The sequence below is a fragment of the Ranitomeya variabilis genome, chromosome 4 (genome assembly GCF_051348905.1).
Source record: "Ranitomeya variabilis isolate aRanVar5 chromosome 4, aRanVar5.hap1, whole genome shotgun sequence".
NCBI classification, from domain to species: Eukaryota; Metazoa; Chordata; class Amphibia; order Anura; family Dendrobatidae; genus Ranitomeya; species Ranitomeya variabilis.
The window spans coordinates 319461462-319487065 of record NC_135235.1 but is presented as its reverse complement, the minus strand read 5'-3'; the positions used below and the strand labels follow the sequence as shown (position 1 = coordinate 319487065).

The 25604-nt window shown below is 46.1% G+C and overlaps 1 protein-coding gene across 1 annotated transcript in view; it reads left to right on the top strand.

The window, feature by feature from the left end:
• Positions 1 to 25604, top strand: part of TECTA (tectorin alpha) — a 182801-nt gene that overhangs the window by 90269 nt on the left and 66928 nt on the right. Inside the window, exon 9 of the mRNA XM_077250468.1 lies at positions 8110 to 8683. Within this exon, the coding sequence (XP_077106583.1) occupies positions 8110 to 8683 (574 nt within the window). The remainder of the gene's footprint in view (positions 1 to 8109; positions 8684 to 25604) is intronic.

Below are 25604 nucleotides of genomic sequence, written 5' to 3'. Positions count from 1 at the left end.
GGGGCAAACATCCAAAAACACATTACTGCAAATAGATTATCTGGTTCAGTTTTTTATCCTAAGTCATGTGGTAAGGCACTTTAAGGGTCAATATTGACTTTTAGGATTGCTACTTCCAATAAGTGGCACAAAAGTTACATTAATCTTCCTCTCTGAACAGGATATTTGCATATTTTAGTTCCCAGCGAAGCATTGTGTGGCTTTTAAGTATCCCTAAGCTGATTTGGTGCTCTCCACCAGAAGAAATATTACCCCTTAGATCCTGTGTTAGAGGAGGCCTCCTACCCAGACAAATCAGTTCTTTCCTACTCTGCATTGATGAGTTGCAAAGACCCTGAAACATGAGTATACAAATGGAGTGTCTTTTTTGGCTTCTTATTTTAAGACATGTGACAAGACCCTTTAAAGGCTTGATATTGTATTTTAGGATTTTTGCTTCCAAAAGATGGTACTATATTTTCATAGTTATAGAAACTGATATAAAACAACATAGACTGATGAAAACTATGCATGTTTGTTCTGTCTGTACTGCTATTATACACTCACCGGCCACTTTATTAGGTACACCATGCTAGTAACGGGTTGGACCCCCTTTTGCCTTCAGAACTGCCTCAATTCTTCGTGGCATAGATTCAACAAGGTGCTGGAAGCATTCCTCAGAGATTTTGGTCCATATTGACATGATGGCATCACACAGTTGCCGCAGATTTGTCGGCTGCACATCCCAAAGATGCTCCATACAAGGCAGGATGGATCCATGCTTTCATGTTGTTTACGCCAAATTCTGACCCTACCATCCGAATGTCGCAGCAGAAATCGAGACTCATCAGACCAAGCAATGTTTTTCCAATCTTCTACTGTCCAATTTCGATGAGCTTGTACAAATTGTAGCCTCAGTTTCCTGTTCTTAGCTGAAAGGAGTGGTACCCGGTGTGGTCTTCTGCTGCTGTAGCCCATCTGCCTCAAAGTTCGACGCACTGTGCGTTCAGAGATGCTCTTAGGCCTACCTTGGTTGTAACGGGTGGCGATTTGAGTCACTGTTGCCTTTCTATCAGCTCGAACCAGTCTGCCCATTCTCCTCTGACCTCTGGCATCAACAAGGCATTTCCGCCCACAGAACTGCCGCTCACTGGATTTTTTTTCTTTTTCGGACCATTCTCTGTAAACCCTAGAGATGGTTGTGCGTGAAAATCCCAGTAGATCAGCAGTTTCTGAAATACTCAGACCAGCCCTTCTGGCACCAACAACCATGCCACGTTCAAAGGCACTCAAATCACCTTTCTTCCCCATACTGATGCTCGGTTTGAACTGCAGGAGATTGTCTTGACCATGTCTACATGCCTAAATGCACTGAGTTGCCGCCATGTGATTGGCTGATTAGAAATTAAGTGTTAACAAGAAGTTGGACAGGTGTACCTAATAAAGTGGCCGGTGAGTGTATATATATACATATATATATAACTGTCCACTTAGGAAGAAACACTGTTTGGCAATCAATTTCACATGCTGTTGTGCAAATAGTATAGACAACAGATGGAAATTATTAGCAATTATCAAGACACCCTCAATAAAGGGGTGATTCTGCAGGTGGGGGCCACAGACCACATCTCAGTAGCAATCCTTTCTGGCTGATGTTTTGGTCACTTTTGAATGTTGGTGGTGCTTTCACACTCGTGGTAGCATGATATGGACTCTACAACCCGCACAAGTGGCTCAGGTAGTGCAGCTCATCCAGGATGGCACATCAATGCGAGCTGTGGCAAGAAGGCTTGATGTGTCTGTCAGTGTAGTGTCCAGAGGCTGGAGGTGCTACCGGGAGACAGGCCAGTACACCAGGAGATGTGGAGGGGGCCATAGGAGGGCAACAACCCAGCAGCAGGACCGCTACCTCCACCTTTGTGCAAGGAGGAACAGGAGGAGCACTGCCAGAGCCCTGCAAAATGACCTCCAGCAGGCCACAAATGTGCATGTGTCTGCACAAACAGTTAGAAACCGACTCCATGATGATGGTCTGAGTGCCCGACGTCCACCTAAAACTTTTGCACAAAAATGTATCTTATTAGAGAACATTTATTTTCCACATATCAGTCAATTCTTCTCTATCCCTTCCCTGTACCTGCACTCATGATCATTCACTCACAAAAACTACTTGTCTTCAGATTTGTTTTCAGTGATTGATCAAATTATAACCGCTGTCTATAGAAGTCTATGGAGGGAGAAGGGACTAGGTTGGGAGAGAGGCAAAGATATATACAAATAGGCCGCTGAACCGTCCAGTGACTACAGTCTAAAAAAGCAAGAAGGAAACTGATCATAAAGTCCAAAAGTAAATAATTTATTCAATACAGGCGCCATCCAGGAGCAAAATGTACCACACTATGTATAAGTGATTCCCCACTTTGGCTATATATTTTTTTTACAATCCTTTTCTGTTTTCACTGCACGTTTCATCTACACCCCCTTTTTATGCTAATACAATGTCGCTCCTATCACTATATGGTATGAATTAATTTTTGTTACTGCTATGGTACTGTTATTTATTATGCGTTTACTTTTGGTGACTACTTGGTTATTAGATTTTATTGTTCACTGTTGTATATATTTTTTACACTTTGCACTATATTTTATTGAACTTACTTCCATTCCATCGTAACCATGTGCTCTTTTGCACTGTGAGTTATACATAATTTTTGTGAGTATATTGTTTTGGGTTATTTCTTTGAACACCATAGCTTTTCATCTTTGTATACTCCTGGGCTGTGCGTCCCTTTTCTTTGCTCATTATCCGTCATTTTTTTTAACCTGTATTGAATAATAAATTATTTACTTTTGGACTTTTTTTGACCTTTTTTAGTTTTGTATTTATATCCGATTGTCAACATTGTATCACTTGGTCCGGCTTTCTTGGTTGTAGGGTTTCTATTTTATTTTTTATAACCGCATACGCACTACGCATTACGGATACCCTCACTATCAATTAGCATTTCCTTTGTTACTTTTTCTGATAAGTGACTAGTCTGTAGCATGAAAAAAATGCTAACAAAATGTGGACTACAATGGCTTGAAATAATGTATTTCCTCAAACAAACACACAACTTCTATTAAACATCACCTAAAGAAATAGGTTCACTTTAAGGGCTCATTCAGACGAGGGTATTATAGGGACGTGTGCTGTCTGAGATAGCATACTGACCAATGTTACTCAATGACAGTTCTTTCACGAGGTCCATGTGAAAAACATTGCAGCATGTAGCTATATACTCCTCCGTATATCGGATGAGACTTGTCTATTCAAGTCTGTGGGTGCACAAAAAACATGGAACATTCATATAGCATCTGATTTTTACATATACAGTACATTGTCATTATTAACGGACACGAGGAGGGCATGCAGACACAAGGAAGGCACATGGACACAAGGAGGGCACAGGGACGCAAGGAAGGCACATGCACACAAGGATAGCACACGGTCACAAGGAAGGCACAAGGACAGAAGGAGGGCACATGGACACAAGGAAGGCACAAGGACAGAAGGAGGGCACACGGACACAAGGAAGGCACACGGACACAAGGAAGGCACACGGATACAAGGAGGGCACACGGACACAAGTGAGGCACAAGGACAGAAGGAGGGCACACGGACACAAGGAAGGCACAAGGACAGAAGGAGGGCACACGGACACAAGGAAGGCACACGGACAGAAGGAAGGCACACGGATACAAGGAGGGCACACGGACACAAGGAAGGCACAAGGACAGAAGGAGGGCACACGGACACAAGGAAAGCACACGGACACAAGGAAGGCACAAGGACAGAAGAAGGGCACGCAGACACAAGGAAGGCACATGGACACAAGGAAGGCACATGGACACAAGGAAGGCACATGGACACAAGGAGGGCACATGGACACAAGGAAAGCACACGGACATAAGGAAAGCACACGGACACAAGGAAGGCACAAGGACAGAAGGAGGGCACAAGGACAGAAGGAGGGCACAAGGACACAAGGAAGACACAAGGACAGAAGGAGGGCACATGGACACAAGGAAAGCACACGGACATAAGGAAAGCACACGGACACAAGGAAGGCATAAGGACAGAAGGAGGGCACACGGACACAAGGAAGGCGCAAGGACAGAAGGAGGGCACACGGACACAAGGAAGGCACACGGACAGAAGGAAGGCACACAGATACAAGGAGGGCACACGGACATAAGGAAGGCACAAGGACAGAAGGAGGGCACACGGACACAAGGAAAGCACACGGACACAAGGAAGGCACAAGGACAGAAGAAGGGCACGCAGACACAAGGAAGGCACATGGACACAAGGAAGGCACATGGACACAAGGAGGGCACATGGACACAAGGAAAGCACACGGACATAAGGAAAGCACACGGACACAAGGAAGGCACAAGGACAGAAGGAGGGCACAAGGACAGAAGAAGGGCACAAGGACACAAGGAAGGCACAAGGACAGAAGGAGGGCACATGGACACAAGGAAAGCACACGGACATAAGGAAAGCACACGGACACAAGGAAGGCATAAGGACAGAAGGAGGGCACACAGACACAAGGAAGGCACAAGGACAGAAGGAGGGCACGCAGACACATGGAAGGCAAATGGACACAAGAAAGGCACATGGACACAAGGAGGGCACACGGACACAAGGAAAACACACGGACACAAGAAAGGCACAAGGACAGAAGGAGTTCACGCAGACACAAGGAAGGCACACAGACACAAGGAAGGCACATGGACACAAGAAGGGCACAGGGACGCAAGGAAGGCACACGGACACAAGGAAGGCACAAGGAAGGCACACAGGTACAAGGAGGGCAGACGGACACAAGGAAGGCACAGGGACACAAGGAGAGCACACAGACACAAGGAGGGCACACGGACACAAAGAAGGCACATACACACAAGGAGGACACACAGACACAAGGATAGCACATGGACACAAGGAAGGCACACGGACACAAGGAAGGCACAAGGACAGAAGGAGGGCACATGGACACAAGGAAGGCACACGAATACAAGGAGGGCACACGGACACAAGGAAGGCACACAGATGCAAGGAGGGCACACGGGAACATGGGCACAAGGAGGACACATAGACACAAGGAGGGCACACGGACACAATGAAGGCACACGGATACAAAGTGGGCACACGGCCACAAGGAAGGCACACGGGCACAAGGAAGGCACATGGACACAAGGAAGGCACACGGACACAAGGAAGGCACACGGACACAAGGAAGGCACATGGACACAAGGAAGGCACAGGGACGCAAGGAAGGCACACGGACACAAGGAAGGCACAAGGACACAAGGAAGGCACATGGACACAAGGAGAGCACACGGACACAAGGAAGGCACAAGGAAGGCACACAGGCACAAGGAGGGCACACGGACACAAGGCGAGCACACGGACACAAGGAAGACACATGCACACAAGGAGGGCACACGGACACAAGGATAGCACATGGACACAAGGAAGGCACACGGACACAAGGAAGGCACAAGGACAGAAGGAGGGCTCACGGACACAAGGAAGGCACATGGATACAAGGAGGGCACACGGACACAAGGAAGGCACACAGACACAAGGAAGGCACATGGACACAAGGAAGGCACATGGGCACAAAGGGGCACACGAACACAAGGAGGGCATGCGGACATAAGGAAGGCACACGGACACTAGGCCGGCACATGGACACAAGGAATGCACATGGAGGGCACGCAGTCACAAGGAGGGCACACGGACACAAGGAGGGCACACGGACACAAGGAGGGCACACGGAAACAAGGAGGGCACACAGAGATAAGGAGGGCACATGGACACAAGGAGGGAACATGGGCACAAGGAGGACACATAGACACAAGGAGGGCACACAGACACAATGAGGGCACACGGACACAATGAGGGCACACAGATACAAGGTGGGCACACGGCCACAAGGAGGACACGGGCACAAGGAAGGCACACGGACACAAGGAAGGCACATGGACACAAGGAAGGCAAACGGACACAAAGAAGGCAAACGGACACAAGGAGGGCACATGGACACAAGAACACAACGACTCAAGGAGGGCACACGGATACAATGAGGGCGCATGGACACATGGAAGGCACATGGGCACAAGGAGGACACACGGGCACAAGGAAGGCACACAGGCACAAGGAGAGCACACAGACACAAGGAAGGCACACAGGCACAAGGAGGGCACACGAATACAAGGAGGGCACACAGATGGAGCATCAATAGCAATATCGATGAAAATAGGATAATTCTTCGTATCCTCATGTGATCCTTACTAAATGTGAATCTATCACTAACAAAAATGCTGTTTGCCTAGAGATATAATGGTAATCTACCGCTAAACAGCATTTAAATCGTAACTGACTGCCATACTAGAGCAGTGGCTACAGGGAGAAAATTGAAGAGGTTGTCCACTACTTTATCATTGATTTTATCTTTTCCTAGCATAAGTCATCAATGTCTGATCGTTCAGACTCTGACACCCAGCAGCCCTGCCGATCAACTGTCGTTGGTGGCAGCGGCCACCAGCTGGAGGTACTCACTTGCGGAGCTGCTCCGTCTTCTGATCGTGGCCACCACAGGATACTGCACATCCACCTCCTGTTGATTTGAATAGGAGGCGGATGGGTAGTACCAAGCCCCGGCCACTATCAGAAGACAGCCATCTCTACAAGTCAGTACTTACGGCCGACGGACATTGCTGTCACTGATAATAGCTGATTGGCGAGGGTTTTGGGTGCCAGATCCCAACCGATCATACATTGCTGAACTATCCTAAGGATAGGTCATCAATGGTAATCTAGTGTACATGTTTACATGTTTTATATCCTCTCTGCAGCGGCTCTCCTCTAGTCATTGTTGCAGTGCAGGGAGGGGTTACAATCACCACTTCCAACATCATGAATGCATCTGTAATCATTCCCTAGCACATTAATTGATAGGTAACACCTCAACGTGTGTGTGCAGCTTGTCTGTGCAGAACAGCATATCAATCAATATGCATGGGGAGTGACTACAGCTCACCTCATAGTGAATGGGAACTGTAACCGCTCCCTGCACCGTCCTGATATCTGTAACTGCATGGAGAATGTAAGTTTATTTTGTCCCTGTAGCTGCTGATCCAATAAGGCATCAACATGTAATCTGAATGTTGTTGACCTACAGATTATCACTATATCTGCAGGTAAATAGCGTTTTTTGAATTGAGAATATGCATCTGGGCTTTTGCAAAAACAAATGTATTCTGGCCTCCCTCTAGGTCATGGTAAAACTAATGAACACATGGCTGTATTATGGCATCCATGATGTAGAGCGTCCACGTGTGACCCCAATTTTATATATATAAAATTATATATATATATATATATATATATATATATATATATATATATATATAAAATCAAGGTTCTTCACATACAAAGAAAAAATGCAGCCACTTTATGGCACATATCAGGAAGTTATATCATATCCATTTTTTACAGCGTTCCGCAGAGGTTACTGTTCTAGACTGCCACAAATAAGTTAGAATATAAAATATGTAGTATGTAGTGGTTTCTTAATTTCATAGCAGAATATATAATGACAACTGGGGACAGAGTTTTGTCCCAAAGGCAAAGACAAAAACAAAAAACACCATGAAAAATGACATTAGAAAAGTAGCATTTTTCTGCAAAATGCTATGTTTAACTCACCTTTGGGCCACATTCACACATTCACACCTTCAGTATTTGGTCAGTATTTTACATCAGTATTTCTGAACCAAAACCAGGAGAGGAACAATCAGAGGGAAAGTATAATAGAAACACGTCATCACCACTTTATCACCCACTCCTGGTTTTATCTTACAAATACTAACATGAAATTGTGACCAAATACTGAACGTAAGGGATTGATAATGCAAGTATTGTTGTTTTTTCACAGAATTTTCAAAAAATGCCTCTGCCCAGACAACCCCTTTAACTATATGAAATAATGCTATAAGTATTTTGTGATAAATACTACACTTCTCCCCGTCTTTGTGCTTTGCCTCATGTTAACAAGTTCTGCTTTGATCTTCCAGGTTAATGGATTTCAAGTGGAGCTTCCATATTATCTGCCATCTGGTGAGCTGGAAATATATCGTAACAAAAACGGCACAGTAATTGAGTCTGAAGGACTGGTTCGAATACAGTATTCAGACCAAGGTCTCCTTCACATCACTCTCTCCACATTTTACTACAACTGCACCGGAGGACTATGTGGTTACTTCAACGGAAATAGCGAAGATGAATTTTGCTTCCCAAATGGTAAATGTACAGACAACGTGGCCGTATTCTTAGAAAGCTGGACCACTTTTGACGAGATTTGCAATGGAGAATGTGGAGATCTGCTGAAGGCTTGCAACAATGATTCGGAACTGCTCAAGTATTACAAAAGCCGATCCAAGTGCGGAATAATTAATGATCCCAGCAATAGCTCATTTCTAGACTGCCATGCTGTGGTTAATGTGTCTGCTTACTATAGGACCTGCTTATTTCGTTTGTGCCAAAGTGGAGGGAACCAAACAGAACTTTGTGACTCAGTCAGCCGTTATGCCATGGCTTGCCAAAATGCTGCAGTAGATGTTGGCCAGTGGAGGAGTAGAAATTTCTGCCGTAAGTCCATACAATTTACATTTTAAGGTTTTAGTTTAGATAAATGTTTTTGACCATATCAATGGAATTAACTTAAAGATGTGTTCTTTAATTGCTTTAGTTTGTTAGACAGCATAAAAATAAGCAAGTTTACAATTCACTTGCTTTTTTCTAACTGCTGTAATTTTCCTGCTGTGATACTTTATACCTTTTTTAGTGTACAGCTGGTTTCCATGAAACTTGGTCTTCATACCCTAGCTGAGAGTGTGCAGTGATTACATTTCAGGAGACGAGTTGACTCCTAGCATACCAGCCAGCTCTCTCCAGCTCATTGATTTCTATATAGCAGTTTGCTGTTTGCCTCCTTCCCTCCTGTCTCATCCTCTGAAGAGATGCAGTTATATTTCACCAGTCGTAAGCTTTCACAGCAGGTCTTCTAATCATGGATCTCTGATCTAGCTGTTAGATCTCTGTGCTTGTTCAAATGCCCTGTTATTTCTGTGTGTAAATGCTAAGATAGCAGTGCACATGCTCCAAAATAAAGCACTTGATAGAAACCAGGAAGTGAGGAAACAGTAAGGAGCTGCGATTGGGCCCAGCGTGTCAGGGGCCCACCCAGACGAGAAGAAACTTCAGCTGGATGTGCATCCTTGGATACACATCCAGGTGAAGTGTATTGCCTTGCACATACTCATTGGGTCCATGCGCAACAATACACGCTGGCGGCCAATCAGAGGACAGCAGCTGACTTAACGGTGTGCATGGCAGTGACGTCATATGCTCCCATCACACGCCAAAGTCAGCTGCTGGCTTCACAAGAAAATGCGCGTGACAGTGGAGTGAAGAAAAAGTGAGTATAGTAGGAAAGGTGAGGCCATATGTCATGTCGGACGCTATTCACACTAGGGCGTCCGACAGACAGCGGTAATTCCACATTCGTCCACTATACGCTCAGTGGCGCCGGCTAGATTTTATCCAGGTTGTCCGGGGTTAATCTAGCTGGTAATCTGGTTGGAGGCTGGGTCACGCCCGTGGCCTTTAAATAGTCATTCTGGACTTTGGGCGTCGCCGATTGTAGCTTGTGTCTTGTGCCTGGTGATCTCGGTCTGGAGTGGTGGTCTAGGAGAAGAAATATCGTATCTGGTGGTGTATTATCCTTTGTCATATTTCTCCTTCCTATATTTGTGTTTGTTTTGCCCTGTGCACATTATAGTGTTTTCCTGTGTGTCTGCGGCGTGGTGCGCTTTTTAGTTTTCCCTGTCTGTGCTTTCTGTGGAGGTTGGTGCGTGGTCTAATCACTGGGTGGTGGGTGGAGGTTTCAGCATAGGGCTGAAACAGGAGTCAGGGTCAGGCCTGGCGGCCCAGACAAGCACACCATCAGTGTAAATTCTGGGAGAGGGACAGACAGGGTTTTCCCTAGTCTGAGGGATATCGCAGGGGCCCGGGTAATCAGCTGTAGTCTACCCAGTACCCCCGTGACATTATAATCGGCCAAAATAAATTTTGGATGCCATGGATCCCATGATTTCCATAACCCGCCAGTTGGAGGCGCTGTCCTTACAGGTCACTGAGTTGAAGGGGGCAGTTCAGCAACAGGGTCTTGTAGTATCTAATGTGCAAGCTGAAAATGCAGGTAGAGTTGCAGAGCCAAAGATTCCTTTACCTGAGAGGTTTACTGGGGAACGCAGTAAATTTGTTGTTTTTCGTGAGGCTTGCAAATTATATTTTTGTATGCGCCCAGTTTCCTCAGGTAATGAGGCTCAGCGTGTGGACCTGGTATTGTCATTACTGAACGGAGACCCTCAAGCATGGGCATTTTCATTACCATCTGATTCAGCTGCATTTAACTCAGTGGAAAAATTTTTTTCTGCTCTTGGACTCATATATGATGATCCTGACAGATTGGCTCTAGCAGAATCTAAAATACGCGCTCTCCGCCAGGGAGAGCGAATGGCGGAGGATTACTGTTCTGAATTTCGCCGCTGGGCGGTGGACACACAATGGAATGACCCGGCGCTGCGGAGTCAGTTTGTACAATGGGTTTCGAGAAGGGTTAAACAAGCCTTCCTGATGTATGAGACTCCTGCTTCTCTAGAGTCTGCCATGAGTCTTGTTGTCCGCATTGATCGCCGTTTGCGTCAGGGGGTGCAAGAGATGCCTCTTATGGAGGAGGGCGTAGGTGCACGTGAGGTTGCTGCAGGTGAGCCCACGGAGCCTATGCAAATCGCAGGGGTGTCACATCATCGAGCCCCCTCACTCAGGAAGCAGGGAGCCTGTTTTTGCTGTGGTAAAAAAGGGCATTATGTAAATGCTTGTCCTCTGTTTTCTAAGAAAACTACTAAGCTCAGAGGGTGTGGAGGAGGCCAATCTGAGCTTATGCATATCCTCCATGGTAATCTCTCAATGTATGCTCCCTGCCAGAGTTATGGTCGCTGGCAGAGAGCTGCCAATCACTGTTTTTTTGGATAGTGGGTCGGCCACTAATCTCATTGATGAGGAGTTTGCGCGCACGGCCAGGTTCACGGTCGAAAAACTGCCTCATCCTATCCGGGTGGTCACCATCAATGCTACTCGACTCCCACAGGGGGAGATTACTGAGTTTGTGGCTGAGGTTAAACTCCACATTGGGGTCCTACATTCTGAGCAAGTTACATGTAGGGTGCTCAGTAATCTTCCTGCACAAATGGTTCTAGGTTTTCCGTGGTTGTCTATGCACAACCCTGTGATTGACTGGAAAACTCAGGACATAATTCAGTGGAGCCGATTCTGCCAGGAGAATTGCCTGGCCACATGTGTGTCTGCTGTGACTCCTAGCATTCCTGAGTCACTGCTGGATTTCGCAGATGTGTTCTCTGAGAAGGGTTGCTCAGAATTGCCACCACATCGACCCTATGACTGTACTATTAGGTTTAAACCAGGGGCCAAATTGCCGAAAGCTAGGATGTTTAACATCTCTGGTCCTGAGAGGCAAGCTTTAAAAGACTACATTGCTGAGAGTTTGAGCAAAGGGCACATCAGGCCTTCGTCCTCGCCGGTGGCAGCGGGGTTCTTCTTCGTTAAGAAGAAAGATGGCGGACTACGCCCGTGTCTGGATTTCAGGGAGTTAAACCAGATTACGGTTCGTGATCCATACCCTATGCCACTGATACCTGATTTGTTCAACCAGGTGGCTGGTGCTAAGTGGTTTTCCAAGCTTGACCTCAGGGGGGCGTACAACCTCATAAGAGTCCGTCAAGGTGATGAGTGAAAGATGGCTTTTAATACTCCTGAGGGTCATTTTGAAAATTTGGTGATGCCATTTGGGTTGACAAACGCGCCTGCTGTATTTCAACATTTCATAAATGATGTGTTCTCGCATGTACTGGGGAAATTCGTTATTGTGTACCTAGATGACATTCTCATTTATTCATGCGACCGTGATACTCATTTAGAGCATGTGAGGCAGGTGTTACAGCTACTCAGAGAAAATAAGCTCTATGCAAAACTGGAGAAATGTGTTTTTTCGGTTCAGGAGTTGCCTTTCTTGGGTTATATTGTGTCTGCTTCAGGGTTTAAAATGGATGCTAAGGTGCAAGCGGTGCTGCATTGGGAACGGCCTGATAACCTAAAAGCACTCCAGCGGTTCCTTGGATTTTCTAATTATTATAGAAAATTTATCAAAGATTTTTCTACCATTGCTAAACCGCTTACTGACATGACGAAAAAGGGTACCAATTTCTCCGCCTGGCCTGAGGCTGCTGTGCGCGCATTCGAATTTCTGAAGAACAGTTTTGCTTCGGCCCCCATTCTGGTGCAACCGGATGTATCAAAACCATTTACCGTGGAAGTCGATGCGTCTGAGGTTGGAGTGGGGGCGGTGCTGTCACAAGGCTCATCCTTGGGCGAGTTGCGTCCATGCGCCTACTTTTCCAAGAAGCTGTCGCCCGCCGAACGTAACTATGATATCGGCAACAGGGAGTTGTTGGCTATCAAGTTGGCTTTTGAGGAATGGCGACACTTCTTGGAGGGGTCGGTCCACCAGGTTACAGTTATCACCAACCATAAAAATCTGCTTTATTTAGAGTCAGCCAAGCGTCTGTCCCCCAGGCAGGCTCGCTGGGCATTGTTTTTCACGCGATTCAACTTTTTTGTCACGTACCGTCCGGGGTCTAAGAACACTAAGGCAGATGCTTTATCCAGGTGTTTTCCGGGGGGAGAACCTCGGGAAGATCCGGTACCCATCCTCCAAAAGTGTGTAGTGGTCTCGGCTCTCATGACAGAGGTTGAGGCTGAGATTGCCGAGGCTCAGGAAGAAGTACCACCAGAGCTTCCCATTAACAAATCATTTGTACCGCTCCATCTTCGCCTAAATGTGTTGGGTAAGCATCATGATACTGTTCTGGCTGGCCATCCAGGGGTTAGGGGTACCTTGAAGTTGGTGTCGCGTCGGTTTTGGTGGCCAAAATCCGACAGGACGTGGTCTCGTACGTATCAGCATGTACCACGTGTGCTAGGGATAAGACGCCTCGCTCCCATCCTGCTGGCTCATTACATCCTCTAGGGGTACCCAGTAGGCCATGGACGGAGATCTCCATGGATTTTATTACAGACCTACCCTCCTCAGCTGGGAACACGGTCATCTTGGTGGTTGTTGATCGGTTCTCAAAGATGTTGCACTTTGTGTCCTTGCCTTCGTTGCCTAACGCGAAGACTCTGGCTCAGGTTTTTGTGCAGTAGGTGGTCAGACTTCATGGGGTCCCGTCTGACATAGTGTCGGATAGGGGTACTCAGTTTGTGGCAAAGTTTTGGAAAGCATTTTGCTCACGGCTGGGGATCAAGTTGTCGCATTCTTCGGCGTTTCATCCTCAGTCAAATGGTCAGACCGAGCGTATGAACCAGAATTTGGAGCAGTACTTACGCTGCTTTGTTTCTGACAACCAGGAGGAGTGGTTGACGTTCCTTCCTTTGGCTGAGTTTGCCATTAATAATCACCACCAGGAATTGTCTGGGGAGTCCCCGTTCTTTTGTGTTTACGGGCACCATCCTCAATTTTGTACTCTGCGTCAGGGTGGCTCTGCTGGTGTTCCGGAGGAGGACCAGCTAGGAGCACAACTGTCATCTGTTTGGAGGAAAGTGAAACAGCGCTTGCTGAGGGTGGGTGCAAGGTACAAACGAGTGGCTGACAGTAAACGTGTGCCAGGTCTGGACCTGAGTGTGGGTGATTGGGTGTGGTTGTCCACAAAAAACATAAAACTCAAAGTACCATCCCTGAAATTGGGTCCAAGGTTTATTGGTCCATTTAGGGTCGCCGCCATCATTAACCCAGTAGCCTACCGATTGGAGCTTCCTACGGTATATAAAATACACAGCGTGTTTCACAGATCTCTTTTAAAGAAGGTGGTGGGTTCCGTGGACGCGGCACCGATGCCACCTCCAGTCTTGGTGGATGGCAATTTGGAGTTTGAAGTCTCCAAGGTGGTTAACTCTCGTATAGTGCGCCGCACATTACAGTACCTGGTACACTGGCGTGGTTATGGGCCAGAGGAGAGGTCTTGGGTACCAGCTTCGGACATACATGCGGACCGGCTGGTCAGTATGTTTCACCGCCGCCATCCGGACAAGCCGGGTCCTATAAGTCGTGAGGGCCCTGGGGTCCATCGTAGAAGGCGGGGTACTTGTTGTGAACTCTGTTTTCAGGCTCCCTCTTGTGGTCACTGGTGGTATGGTGTGACTTTTGCTTTGGGCTCCCCCTGGTGGCTTTGTTTGTTATCCTGCTGGTCTCTGGCTATCAGCTGGTTCGTTATCCTCTGGGAGGTTCCTATATAGCTCTGTTTTACTTCCACTTGTTGCCGGCTGTCGATGTAATCAGTGCTACTCAGATTCCTTCTGACTACCTTGCTCCCAGTCCATCCAGGACAAGCTAAGTTTTCCTTGCTCATTTTTTGATCAGCAGTGTTTATCATGTTTTCTTGTCCAGCTTGCTAAAATGTGATTCCCTCGCTGGCTGGATGCTCTAGTGGACTGAGTTTCTCCCCACACACCATTAGTTGGTGCGTGGGTTCTTGAAATCTCAGGATGGATATTTTGTAAGGGTTTTTTATTGATCGCATAGACCCCTGCTCTATTTTCTGCTTTCTAGTACTAGTGGGCCTCTTTTGCTGAATCTGATTTCATCCCTACGTATGTGCCTTCTTCTTACTTCACCGTTAATATTTGTTGGGGGCTTCTATATCTTTGGGGATTATTTCTCTGGAGGCAAGCGAGGTCTTTCTTTCTCTTTAGGGGTAGCTAGTTCCTTAGGCTGGCTCGGGACGTCTAGGAATTTTTTAGGCACGTTCACCGGCTACCTCTAGTTGTCTTGGATAGGTTCAGATTTGCGATCAGTCCAGTGTCATGATTCTCAATGGCGAGAGAACATAGCCCAGCATATATAAGAACTAGCTCTTGGAAGATGGAATCTAAACTGACCATGAACTAAACCTGCCGCACAATTAACAGTGGCCGGGTAGCGTGCCTACGTTTTATCCCTAGACGCCCAGCGCCAGCCGGAGGACTAACTAATCCTAGCAGAGGAAAATACAGTCCTGGCTCACCTCTAGAGAAATTTCCCCAAAAGGCAGACAGAGGCCCCCACATATATTGGCGGTGATTTTAGATGAAATGACAAACGTAGTATGAAAATAGGTTTAGCAAAATCGAGGTCCGCTTACTAGATAGCAGGAAGACAGAAAGGGCACTTTCATGGTCAGCTGAAAACCCTATCAAAACACCATCCAGAAATTACTTTAAGACTCTAGTATTAACTCATAACACCAGAGTGGCAATTTCAGATCACAAGAGCTTTCCAGACACAGTAACGAAACAGCAGCTGTGAACTGGAACAAAATGCAAAAACAAACAAGGACGAAAGTCCAACTTAGCTGGGAGTTGTCTAGTAGCAGGAACATGCAAAGAAAGGCTTCTGATTACATTGTTGACCGGCATGAAACTGACAGAGGAGCAAGGTTATATAGAGACTCCCACATCCTGATGGGAACAGGTGAACAGAGAGGATGATGCACACAAGTTCAATTCCACCAGTGGCCACCGGGGGAGCCCAGAATCCAATTTCACAACAGTACCCCCCCCTCAAGGAGGGGGCACCGAACCCTCACCAGAACCACCAGGGCGATCAGGATGAGCCCTATGAAAGGCACGGACAAGATCGGAGGCATGAACATCAGAGGCAGTCACCCAAGAATTATCCTCCTGACCGTATCCCTTCCATTTGACCAGATACTGGAGTTTCCGTCTGGAAACACGGGAGTCTAAGATCTTTTCCACAACGTACTCCAACTCACCCTCAACCAACACCGGAGCAGGAGGCTCAACGGAAGGCACAACCGGTACCTCATACCTGCGCAATAATGACCGATGAAAAACATTATGAATAGAAAAAGATGCAGGGAGGTCCAAACGGAAGGACACAGGGTTAAGAATCTCCAATATCTTGTACGGGCCGATGAACCGAGGCTTAAACTTAGGAGAAGAAACCCTCATAGGGACAAAACGAGAAGACAACCACACCAAGTCCCCAACACAAAGCCGAGGACCAACACGACGACGGCGGTTGGCAAAAAGCTGAGTCTTCTCCTGGGACAACTTCAAATTGTCCACTACCTGCCCCCAAATCTGATGCAACCTCTCCACCACAGCATCCACTCCAGGACAATCCGAAGATTCCACCTGACCGGAGGAAAATCGAGAATGAAACCCCGAATTACAGAAAAACGGGGACACCAAGGTGGCAGAGCTGGCCCGATTATTGAGGGCGAACTCCGCCAATGGCAAAAAAGCAACCCAATCATCCTGATCCGCAGACACAAAACACCTCAAATATGTCTCCAAGGTCTGATTAGTCCGCTCGGTCTGGCCATTAGTCTGAGGATGGAAAGCAGACGAAAAAGACAAATCTATGCCCATCCTAGCACAGAATGCCCGCCAAAATCTAGACATGAATTGGGTCCCTCTGTCAGAAACGATATTCTCCGGAATACCATGCAAACGAACAACATTTTGAAAAAACAGAGGAACCAACTCGGAAGAAGTAGGCAACTTAGGCAAGGGAACCAAATGGACCATCTTAGAGAAACGGTCACACACCACCCAGATGACAGACATCTTCTGAGAAACAGGCAGATCCGAAATAAAATCCATCGAGATGTGCGTCCAAGGCCTCTTCGGAATAGGCAAGGGCAACAACAATCCACTAGCCCGAGAACAACAAGGCTTGGCCCGAGCACAAACGTCACAAGACTGCACAAAGCCTCGCACATCTCGTGACAGGGAAGGCCACCAGAAGGACCTTGCCACCAAATCCCTGGTACCAAAGATTCCAGGATGACCTGCCAACGCAGAAGAATGAACCTCAGAGATGACTCTACTGGTCCAATCATCAGGAACAAACAGTCTACCAGGTGGGCAACGATCCGGTCTATCCGCCTGAAACTCCTGCAAGGCCCGCCGCAGGTCTGGAGAAACGGCAGACAATATCACTCCATCCTTAAGGATACCTGTGGGCTCAGAATTACCAGGGGAGTCAGGCTCAAAACTCCTAGAAAGGGCATCCGCCTTAACATTCTTAGAACCCGGTAGGTATGACACCACAAAATTAAACCGAGAGAAAAACAACGACCAGCGCGCCTGTCTAGGATTCAGGCGCCTGGCAGACTCAAGGTAAATTAAATTTTTGTGGTCAGTCAATACCACCACCTGATGTCTGGCCCCCTCAAGCCAGTGACACCACTCCTCAAAAGCCCACTTCATGGCCAAAAGCTCCCGATTCCCAATATCATAATTCCGCTCGGCGGGCGAAAATTTACGGGAAAAAAAAGCACAAGGTCTCATCACGGGGCAGTCGGAACTTCTCTGCGACAACACCGCCCCAGCTCCGATTTCAGAAGCGTCGACCTCAGCCTGAAAAGGAAGAGCAACATCAGGCTGACGCAACACAGGGGCGGAAGAAAAGCGGCGCTTAAGCTCCCGAAAGGCCTCCACAGCATCAGGGGACCAATCAGCAACATCAGCACCCTTCTTAGTCAAATCACTCAATGGTTTAACAACATCAGAAAAACCAGCAATAAATCGACGATAAAAGTTAGCAAAGCCCAAAAATTTCTGAAGACTCTTAAGAGAAGAGGGTTGCGTCCAATCACAAATAGCCTGAACCTTGACAGGATCCATCTCGATGGAAGAGGGGGAAAAAATGTATCCCAAGAAGGAAATCTTTTGAACCCCAAAAACGCACTTAGAACCCTTCACACACAAGGAATTAGACCGCAAAACCTGAAAAACCCTCCTGACCTGCTGGACATGAGAGTCCCAGTCATCCGAAAAAATCAGAATATCATCCAGATACACAATCATAAATTTATCCAAATAATCGCGGAAAATGTCATGCATAAAGGACTGGAAGACTGAAGGGGCATTTGAAAGACCAAAAGGCATCACCAAATACTCAAAGTGGCCCTCGGGCGTATTAAATGCGGTTTTCCACTCATCCCCCTGCTTGATTCGCACCAAATTATACGCCCCACGGAGATCAATCTTAGAGAACCACTTGGCCCCCTTTATACGAGCAAACAAATCAGTCAGCAGTGGTACGGATATTGATATTTAACCGTGATTTTATTCAAAAGCCGATAATCAATACACGGCCTCAAAGAGCCATCTTTCTTAGACACAAAGAAAAAACCGGCTCCTAAGGGAGATGACGAAGGACGAATATGTCCCTTTTCCAAGGACTCCTTTATATATTCTCGCATAGCAGCGTGTTCAGGCACAGACAGATTAAATAAACGACCCTTAGGGTATTTACTACCCGGGATCAAATCTATGGCACAATCGCACTCCCGGTGCGGAGGTAGTGAACCAAGCTTGGGTTCTTCAAAAACGTCACGATAGTCAGACAAGAATTCAGGAATCTCAGAGGGAATAGATGATGAAATGGAAACCAAAGGTACGTCCCCATGAGTCCCTTTACATCCCCAGCTTAACACAGACATAGCTTTCCAGTCGAGGACTGGGTTATGAGATTGCAGCCATGGCAATCCTAGCACCAAAACATCATGTAGATTATACAGCACCAGAAAGCGAATAATCTCCTGGTGATCCGGATTAATACGCATAGTTACTTGTGTCCAGTATTGTGGTTTATTACTAGCCAATGGGGTGGAGTCAATCCCCTTCAGAGGTATAGGAGCTTCCAAAGGCTCCAAATCATACCCACAGCGTTTGGCAAAGGACCAATCCATAAGACTCAAAGCGGCGCCAGAGTCGACATAGGCGTCCGCGGTAATAGATGATAAAGAACAAATCAGGGTCACAGATAGAATAAACTTAGACTGTAAAGTGCTAATTGAAACAGACTTGTCAAGCTTCTTAGTACGCTTAGAGCATGCTGATATAACATGAGTTGAATCACCACAATAGAAGCACAACCCATTTTTTCGTCTAAAATTCTGCCGCTCGCTTCTGGACAGAATTCTATCACATTGCATATTTTCTGGCGTCTTCTCAGTAGACACCGCCAAATGGTGCACAGGTTTGCGCTCCCGCAGACGCCTATCGATCTGAATAGCCATTGTCATGGACTCATTCAGACCCGCAGGCACAGGGAACCCCACCATAACATCCTTAATGGCATCAGAGAGACCTTCTCTGAAAATCGCCGCCAGGGCGCACTCATTCCACTGAGTAAGCACAGACCATTTACGGAATTTTTGGCAGTATATTTCAGCTTCATCTTGCCCCTGAGATAGGGACATCAAAGCTTTTTCCGCCTGAAGCTCTAAATGAGGTTCCTCATAAAGCAACCCCAAGGCCAGAAAAAACGCATCCACATTGAGCAACGCAGGATCCCCTGGTGTCAATGCAAAAGCCCAATCTTGAGGGTCGCCCCGGAGCAAGGAAATTACAATCCTGACCTGCTGTGCAGGATCTCCGGCAGAGCGAGACTTCAGGGACAAAAACAATTTGCAATTATTTTTAAAATTTTGAAAGCAAGATCTATTCCCTGAAAAAAATTCAGGCAAAGGAATTCTAGGTTCAGACATAGGTGCATGAACAACAAAATCTTGCAAATTTTGTACCTTCGTGGCGAGATTATTCAAACCTGTAGCTACACTCTGAAGATCCATTTCAAACAGGTGAACACAGAGCCATTCAAGGATTAGAAGGAGAGAAAGAGAGGAAGGCTGCAGTATAGGCAGACTAGCAAGTGATTCAATTATGAGCACACTCAGAACTAGAGGAAAAAAAAAAAATTTTCAGCAGACTTTTTTTTCTCTCCTTTCTCAGCCAATAATTTAACCCTTTTGGGCCGGTCAAACTGTCATGATTCTCAATGGCGAGAGAACATAGCCCAGCATATATAAGAACTAGCTCTTGGAAGATGGAATCTAAACTGACCATGAACTAAACCTGCCGCACAATTAACAGTGGCCGGGTAGCGTGCCTACGTTTTATCCCTAGACGCCCAGCGCCAGCCGGAGGACTAACTAATCCTAGCAGAGGAAAATACAGTCCTGGCTCACCTCTAGAGAAATTTCCCCAAAAGGCAGACAGAGGCCCCCACATATATTGGCGGTGATTTTAGATGAAATGACAAACGTAGTATGAAAATAGGTTTAGCAAAATCGAGGTCCGCTTACTAGATAGCAGGAAGACAGAAAGGGCACTTTCATGGTCAGCTGAAAACCCTATCAAAACACCATCCAGAAATTACTTTAAGACTCTAGTATTAACTCATAACACCAGAGTGGCAATTTCAGATCACAAGAGCTTTCCAGACACAGTAACGAAACAGCAGCTGTGAACTGGAACAAAATGCAAAAACAAACAAGGACGAAAGTCCAACTTAGCTGGGAGTTGTCTAGTAGCAGGAACATGCAAAGAAAGGCTTCTGATTACATTGTTGACCGGCATGAAACTGACAGAGGAGCAAGGTTATATAGAGACTCCCACATCCTGATGGGAACAGGTGAACAGAGAGGATGATGCACACAAGTTCAATTCCACCAGTGGCCACCGGGGGAGCCCAGAATCCAATTTCACAACAGTCCAGTTACCATCTCCCTAGAGCTTGTCCTTAGTTTATTCACTTGCTGGTCTATTCGTGATCCTCAGCCACTAAGGATCATAACAGGTACTGTCATGTCGGACGCTATTCACACTAGGGCGTCCGACAGACAGCGGTAATTCCACATTCGTCCACTATACGCTCAGTGGCACCGGCTAGATTTTAACCAGGTTGTCCAGGGTTAATCTAGCTGGTAATCTGGTTGGAGGCTGGGTCACGCCCGTGGCCTTTAAATAGTCATTCTGGACATTGGGCGTCGCCGATTATAGCTTGTGTCTTGTGCCTGGTGATCTCGGTCTGGAGTGGTGGTCTAGGAGAAGAAATATCGTATTTGGTGGTGTATTATCCTTTGTCATATTTCTCCTTCCTATATTTGTGTTTGTTTTGCCCTGTGCACATTATAGTGTTTTCCTGTGTGTCTGCGGCGTGGTGCGCTTTTTAGTTTTCCCTGTCTGTGCTTTCTGTGGAGGTTGGTGTGTGGTCTAATCGCTGGGTGGCGGGTGGAGGTTTCAGCATAGGGCTGAAACAGGAGTCAGGGTCAGGCCTGGCGGCCCAGACAAGCACAACATCAGTATAAATTCTGGGAGAGGGACAGACAGGGTTTTCCCTAATCTGAGGGATATCGCAGGGGCCCGGGTAATCAGCTGTAGTCTACCCAGTACCCCCGTGACACCATAGTAGTACATGGATGACTATGGGGGTGCATTATACTTTATCGGTGACTGTGGGCTGTGCACTTTATTGTATGGAGGACTATGGGATGCCTTATACTATATGGAGGATTGGAGGGGTACATTATACTTTATGGAGGACTATGGGATGCATTACACTATATAGAAGACTAAGGGGACTGCATTATACTTCTTCTATGGAGCCCCATGACATTTATGTACTTACCTGGGGAGCATAATGGTTTATTTTCTTCTATACATTAAAGAACGGCAGCAGAATGGGGAACAAACACCAGGTTGGGACCCAGGATAAGGAACTTATATACCAGGATGAGGGACATACAGCCCCTGGCAAAAGCTATGTAATCACCGGCCTTGGAAGATGTTCATTCAGTTGTTTAATTTTGTAGAAAAAAAAGCAGATCCCAGAAATGGCACAAAACTAAAAGTCATTTGAAATGGCAACTTTCTGGCTTTAAGAAACAGTAAAGGAAATCAAGGTCAAAAAATGTGGTAGTCAGTAATGGATAATTTTTTTAAACCAAGCATAGGGTAAAATTTGTGGAGTCACTCAATTATGAGGGAAAAAATTATGGAATCATGAAAAACAAACACAAAAACACTCCAAAACATCACTAGTATTTTGTTGCACCACCTCTGGCTTTTATAACAGCTTGCAGTCTCTGAGGCATGGACTTAATGAGTGTCAAACAGTTCTCTTCATCAATCTGGCTCCAACTTTCTCTGATTGCTGTTGCCAGATCAGCTTTGCAGGTTGGAGCCTTGTCATGGACCATTTTCTTAAATTTCCACCAAAGATTTTCAATTTAATTGAGATCTGGACTATTTGCAGGCCATGACATTGACCTTATGTGTATTTTTTCAAGGAATGTTTTCACAGTTTTTGCTCTATGGCAGGATGCATCATCATCTTGAAAAATGATTTCATCATCCCCAAACATCCTTTCAATTGATGGGATAAGAAAAGTGTCCAAAATATCAACATAAACTCGTGCACTTATTGAAGATGTAATGACAGCCATCTCCCCAGTGCCTTTACCTGACATGCAGCCCCATATCCTCAATGACTGTGGAAATTTGCATGTTCTCTTCAGGCAGTCATCTTTATAAATCTCATTGGAATGGCACCAAACAAAAGTTCCAGCATCATAACCTTACCCAATGCAGATTCGCGATTCATCACTGAATATGACTTTCATCCAGTCATCCACAGTCCACGATTGCTTTTCCTTAGCCCATTGTAACCTTGTTTTTTCCTGTTTAGGTGTTAATGATGGCTTTTGATTAGCTTTTCTGTATGTAAATCCCATTTCCTTTAGGCGGTTTCTTACAGTTCGGTCACAGACATTGACTTCAGTTTCCACCCATTTGTTCCTCATTTGTTTTTTTGTGCATTTCCTGTTTTGTAGACATACTGCTTTAAGTTTCCGGTCTTGACGCTTTGATGTCTTCCTTGGTCTACCAGTATGTTTGCCTTTAACAACCTTCCCATGTTGTTTGTATTTGGTCCAGATTTTAGACACAGCTGACTGCGAACATCTTTTGCAACATTGCGTGATGATTTACCCTCTTTTAAGAGTTGGATAATCCTCTCCTTCGTTTCAGTTGACATCTCTTGTGTTGGAGCCATGATTCATGTCAGTCCACTTGGTGCAACAGCTCTACAAGGTGTGATCACTCCTTTTTAGATGAAGACTAACGAGTAGATCTAATCTGATGCAGGTGTTAGTTTTGGGAATGAAAATTTACAGGGTGATTCCATAATTTTTTCCCTCATAAAGTGACTCCATAATTTTTACCCTATGCTTGGTTACAAAAAGTAACCATTACTGACTACCACATTTTTGTTCTTGATTTATTTTACTGTTTCTTAAAGCCAGAAAGTTGCCATTTTAAATGACTTTAGTTTTGTGCCATGTCTGTTATCTGTTTTTTTTAGACAGCAAAGGGTGAGGGATTACAGATGTATTGTACCGTGGGAGGCCTAAAAGAGGCAGGATAGTAACACTATATCCACAGATGGGCTCTGTATGAACCTCTCCTGTCACTTCAAGGACAAGAGCAGCACTCCATCACTTTATGACATTTCTGACAGTTAACTTCAACTTATTGGAACTGACATACTGTAAAGCTGACTCCCTACTGAACTAGCAACACAGACAATCCAATTTGGCCACCTTGGGAATGTTTTAAAAAATGGCTACAATATGTAAAGGTATTGTCACCTACTTTATCAGTTAAATTTAATGGACCCATAACTGGGTTGCAAATTTTTCAGACATACCTGGACAGTCCGTAAAAATAGGGCACTTTATTCCCCTGTCAGTAAAAAAAAAATTTGATACGTCCGTGATTTTTTTTCAGCTGCAGAGACTTGTACAGATTCTACTACTGTATTTTTCACCCTTTTATAGTTCACAGTGAATGCGGCTGATGTGTCCATATAGTATTTATGGTATGTAGACACGTATTACTAATCATAACGAGGGTCATCTAATGTGTCCATAACAAAAAAGTCTATAAATTTTTAAGAAGCCGTGCAGAAAAAATAAAAGTCAAGTTGGCCATCCTGACCCAGAGTGGTGGGAGATATTAAAAAAAAAAAACTACTGTATACTCTCCTCCCAAACCTACACAATTCCTCTGCAGCTAATCGGTGTCCACTGATCGCCTGACATCTTCACTTTTTGCCTGTACAGGAAGAAATATTTCTCTTCCTGCTCGGACAAAATATGAAAGCTGCAGCCAATCAGTGGTCGCTGATTGGTAGCAGTGGTTACGTGACATCGGATATTGATGAAAATTCACAGTGAATGCTACTAATAGTCATGTATGATTTAAAAATCTTAATGATTCATTATGGCCTTCCACTGGGTCCATAAAGTATGTTGTCTGTCCCAGAGGTGTATCTAGCATTTCTGGCACCCGGGGCAAGAATTCATTTTGGTGCCCCCCCCCCCATCAGCCCCATCATTGTCCTCTCCTCCTCCACCATCCCCATCATTGCTCTCTCCCCGTCAGCCCGATCTTTGCCCTCTCCTCCCCCCACACACACACCATTCACTTCTCTGCACATTCCCCTGCAGCGCGATACACACACACACACCCAATACTGAGCCACTCACACACACACACATATTCACACACATTCTCACACACACACACACACACACACACATACACACACACACTCACATACACACACATTCACACACACACACACACACACACACACACATTCACACACACACATACACACACATTCACACACACACATTCACACACACACATTCACACACACACACACACATTCACATACACACATTCAGACACACACACACACACATTCACATACACTCACATACACACACATACACACACACACATATTCACACACATACACACATACACACATTCACACACACACAAACACACACATACACACACATACACACATTCACACACACACATTCACACACACACACACATTCACATACACACACTCACATACACACATTCACATACACACACACACTCACATACACACACATTCACACACACACCTCTCACCTCTCCTAGCGCTCTGCCGCAGCATCTCCATCACCTTCCTCTCACACAGCCGGCCGCTGAATGATGACGTCATCCAGCGGCGCGTCTGTGTGAGAGGAAGCAGGAAGACAGATCGCTGGGCAGCGGAGCTGCAGGGATTTCTCCCTGCCCGCCGCAGCCACTCTGCAGGGGCTCCCCTCCCCCTCTGCACACATTGGGAGCCGGCGCTCTGCAGCTTCTCTGTGCCGGCTGTCAGCTTGACAGTCGGCACAGAGAACAGCTGACTCCCAGACCGGGGGCGGCAGAATGCTGCCGCCGGGGGAGACACTGCGGACTGCCGAATTAGGCGGCCCGACTGCGCCCCCCTGCCGGCTGCGCCCAGGGCACATGCCCCGGCTGCCCCCCCCCCTAGATACGCCACTGGTCTGTCCATCATTTGTGGATAAGTTGTACAGAAAAAATAAAACAAGTTGGCAACCCTGCTGCTCATTCTTAGCTTTCTTCTACCATCGATTATATAGTTGGGTCTTAAAGGAAATGCATCAGGAAAAATGACATATTGTTTAAATAATTATTATGTTCACAATGGACACTGGGGGCCTGA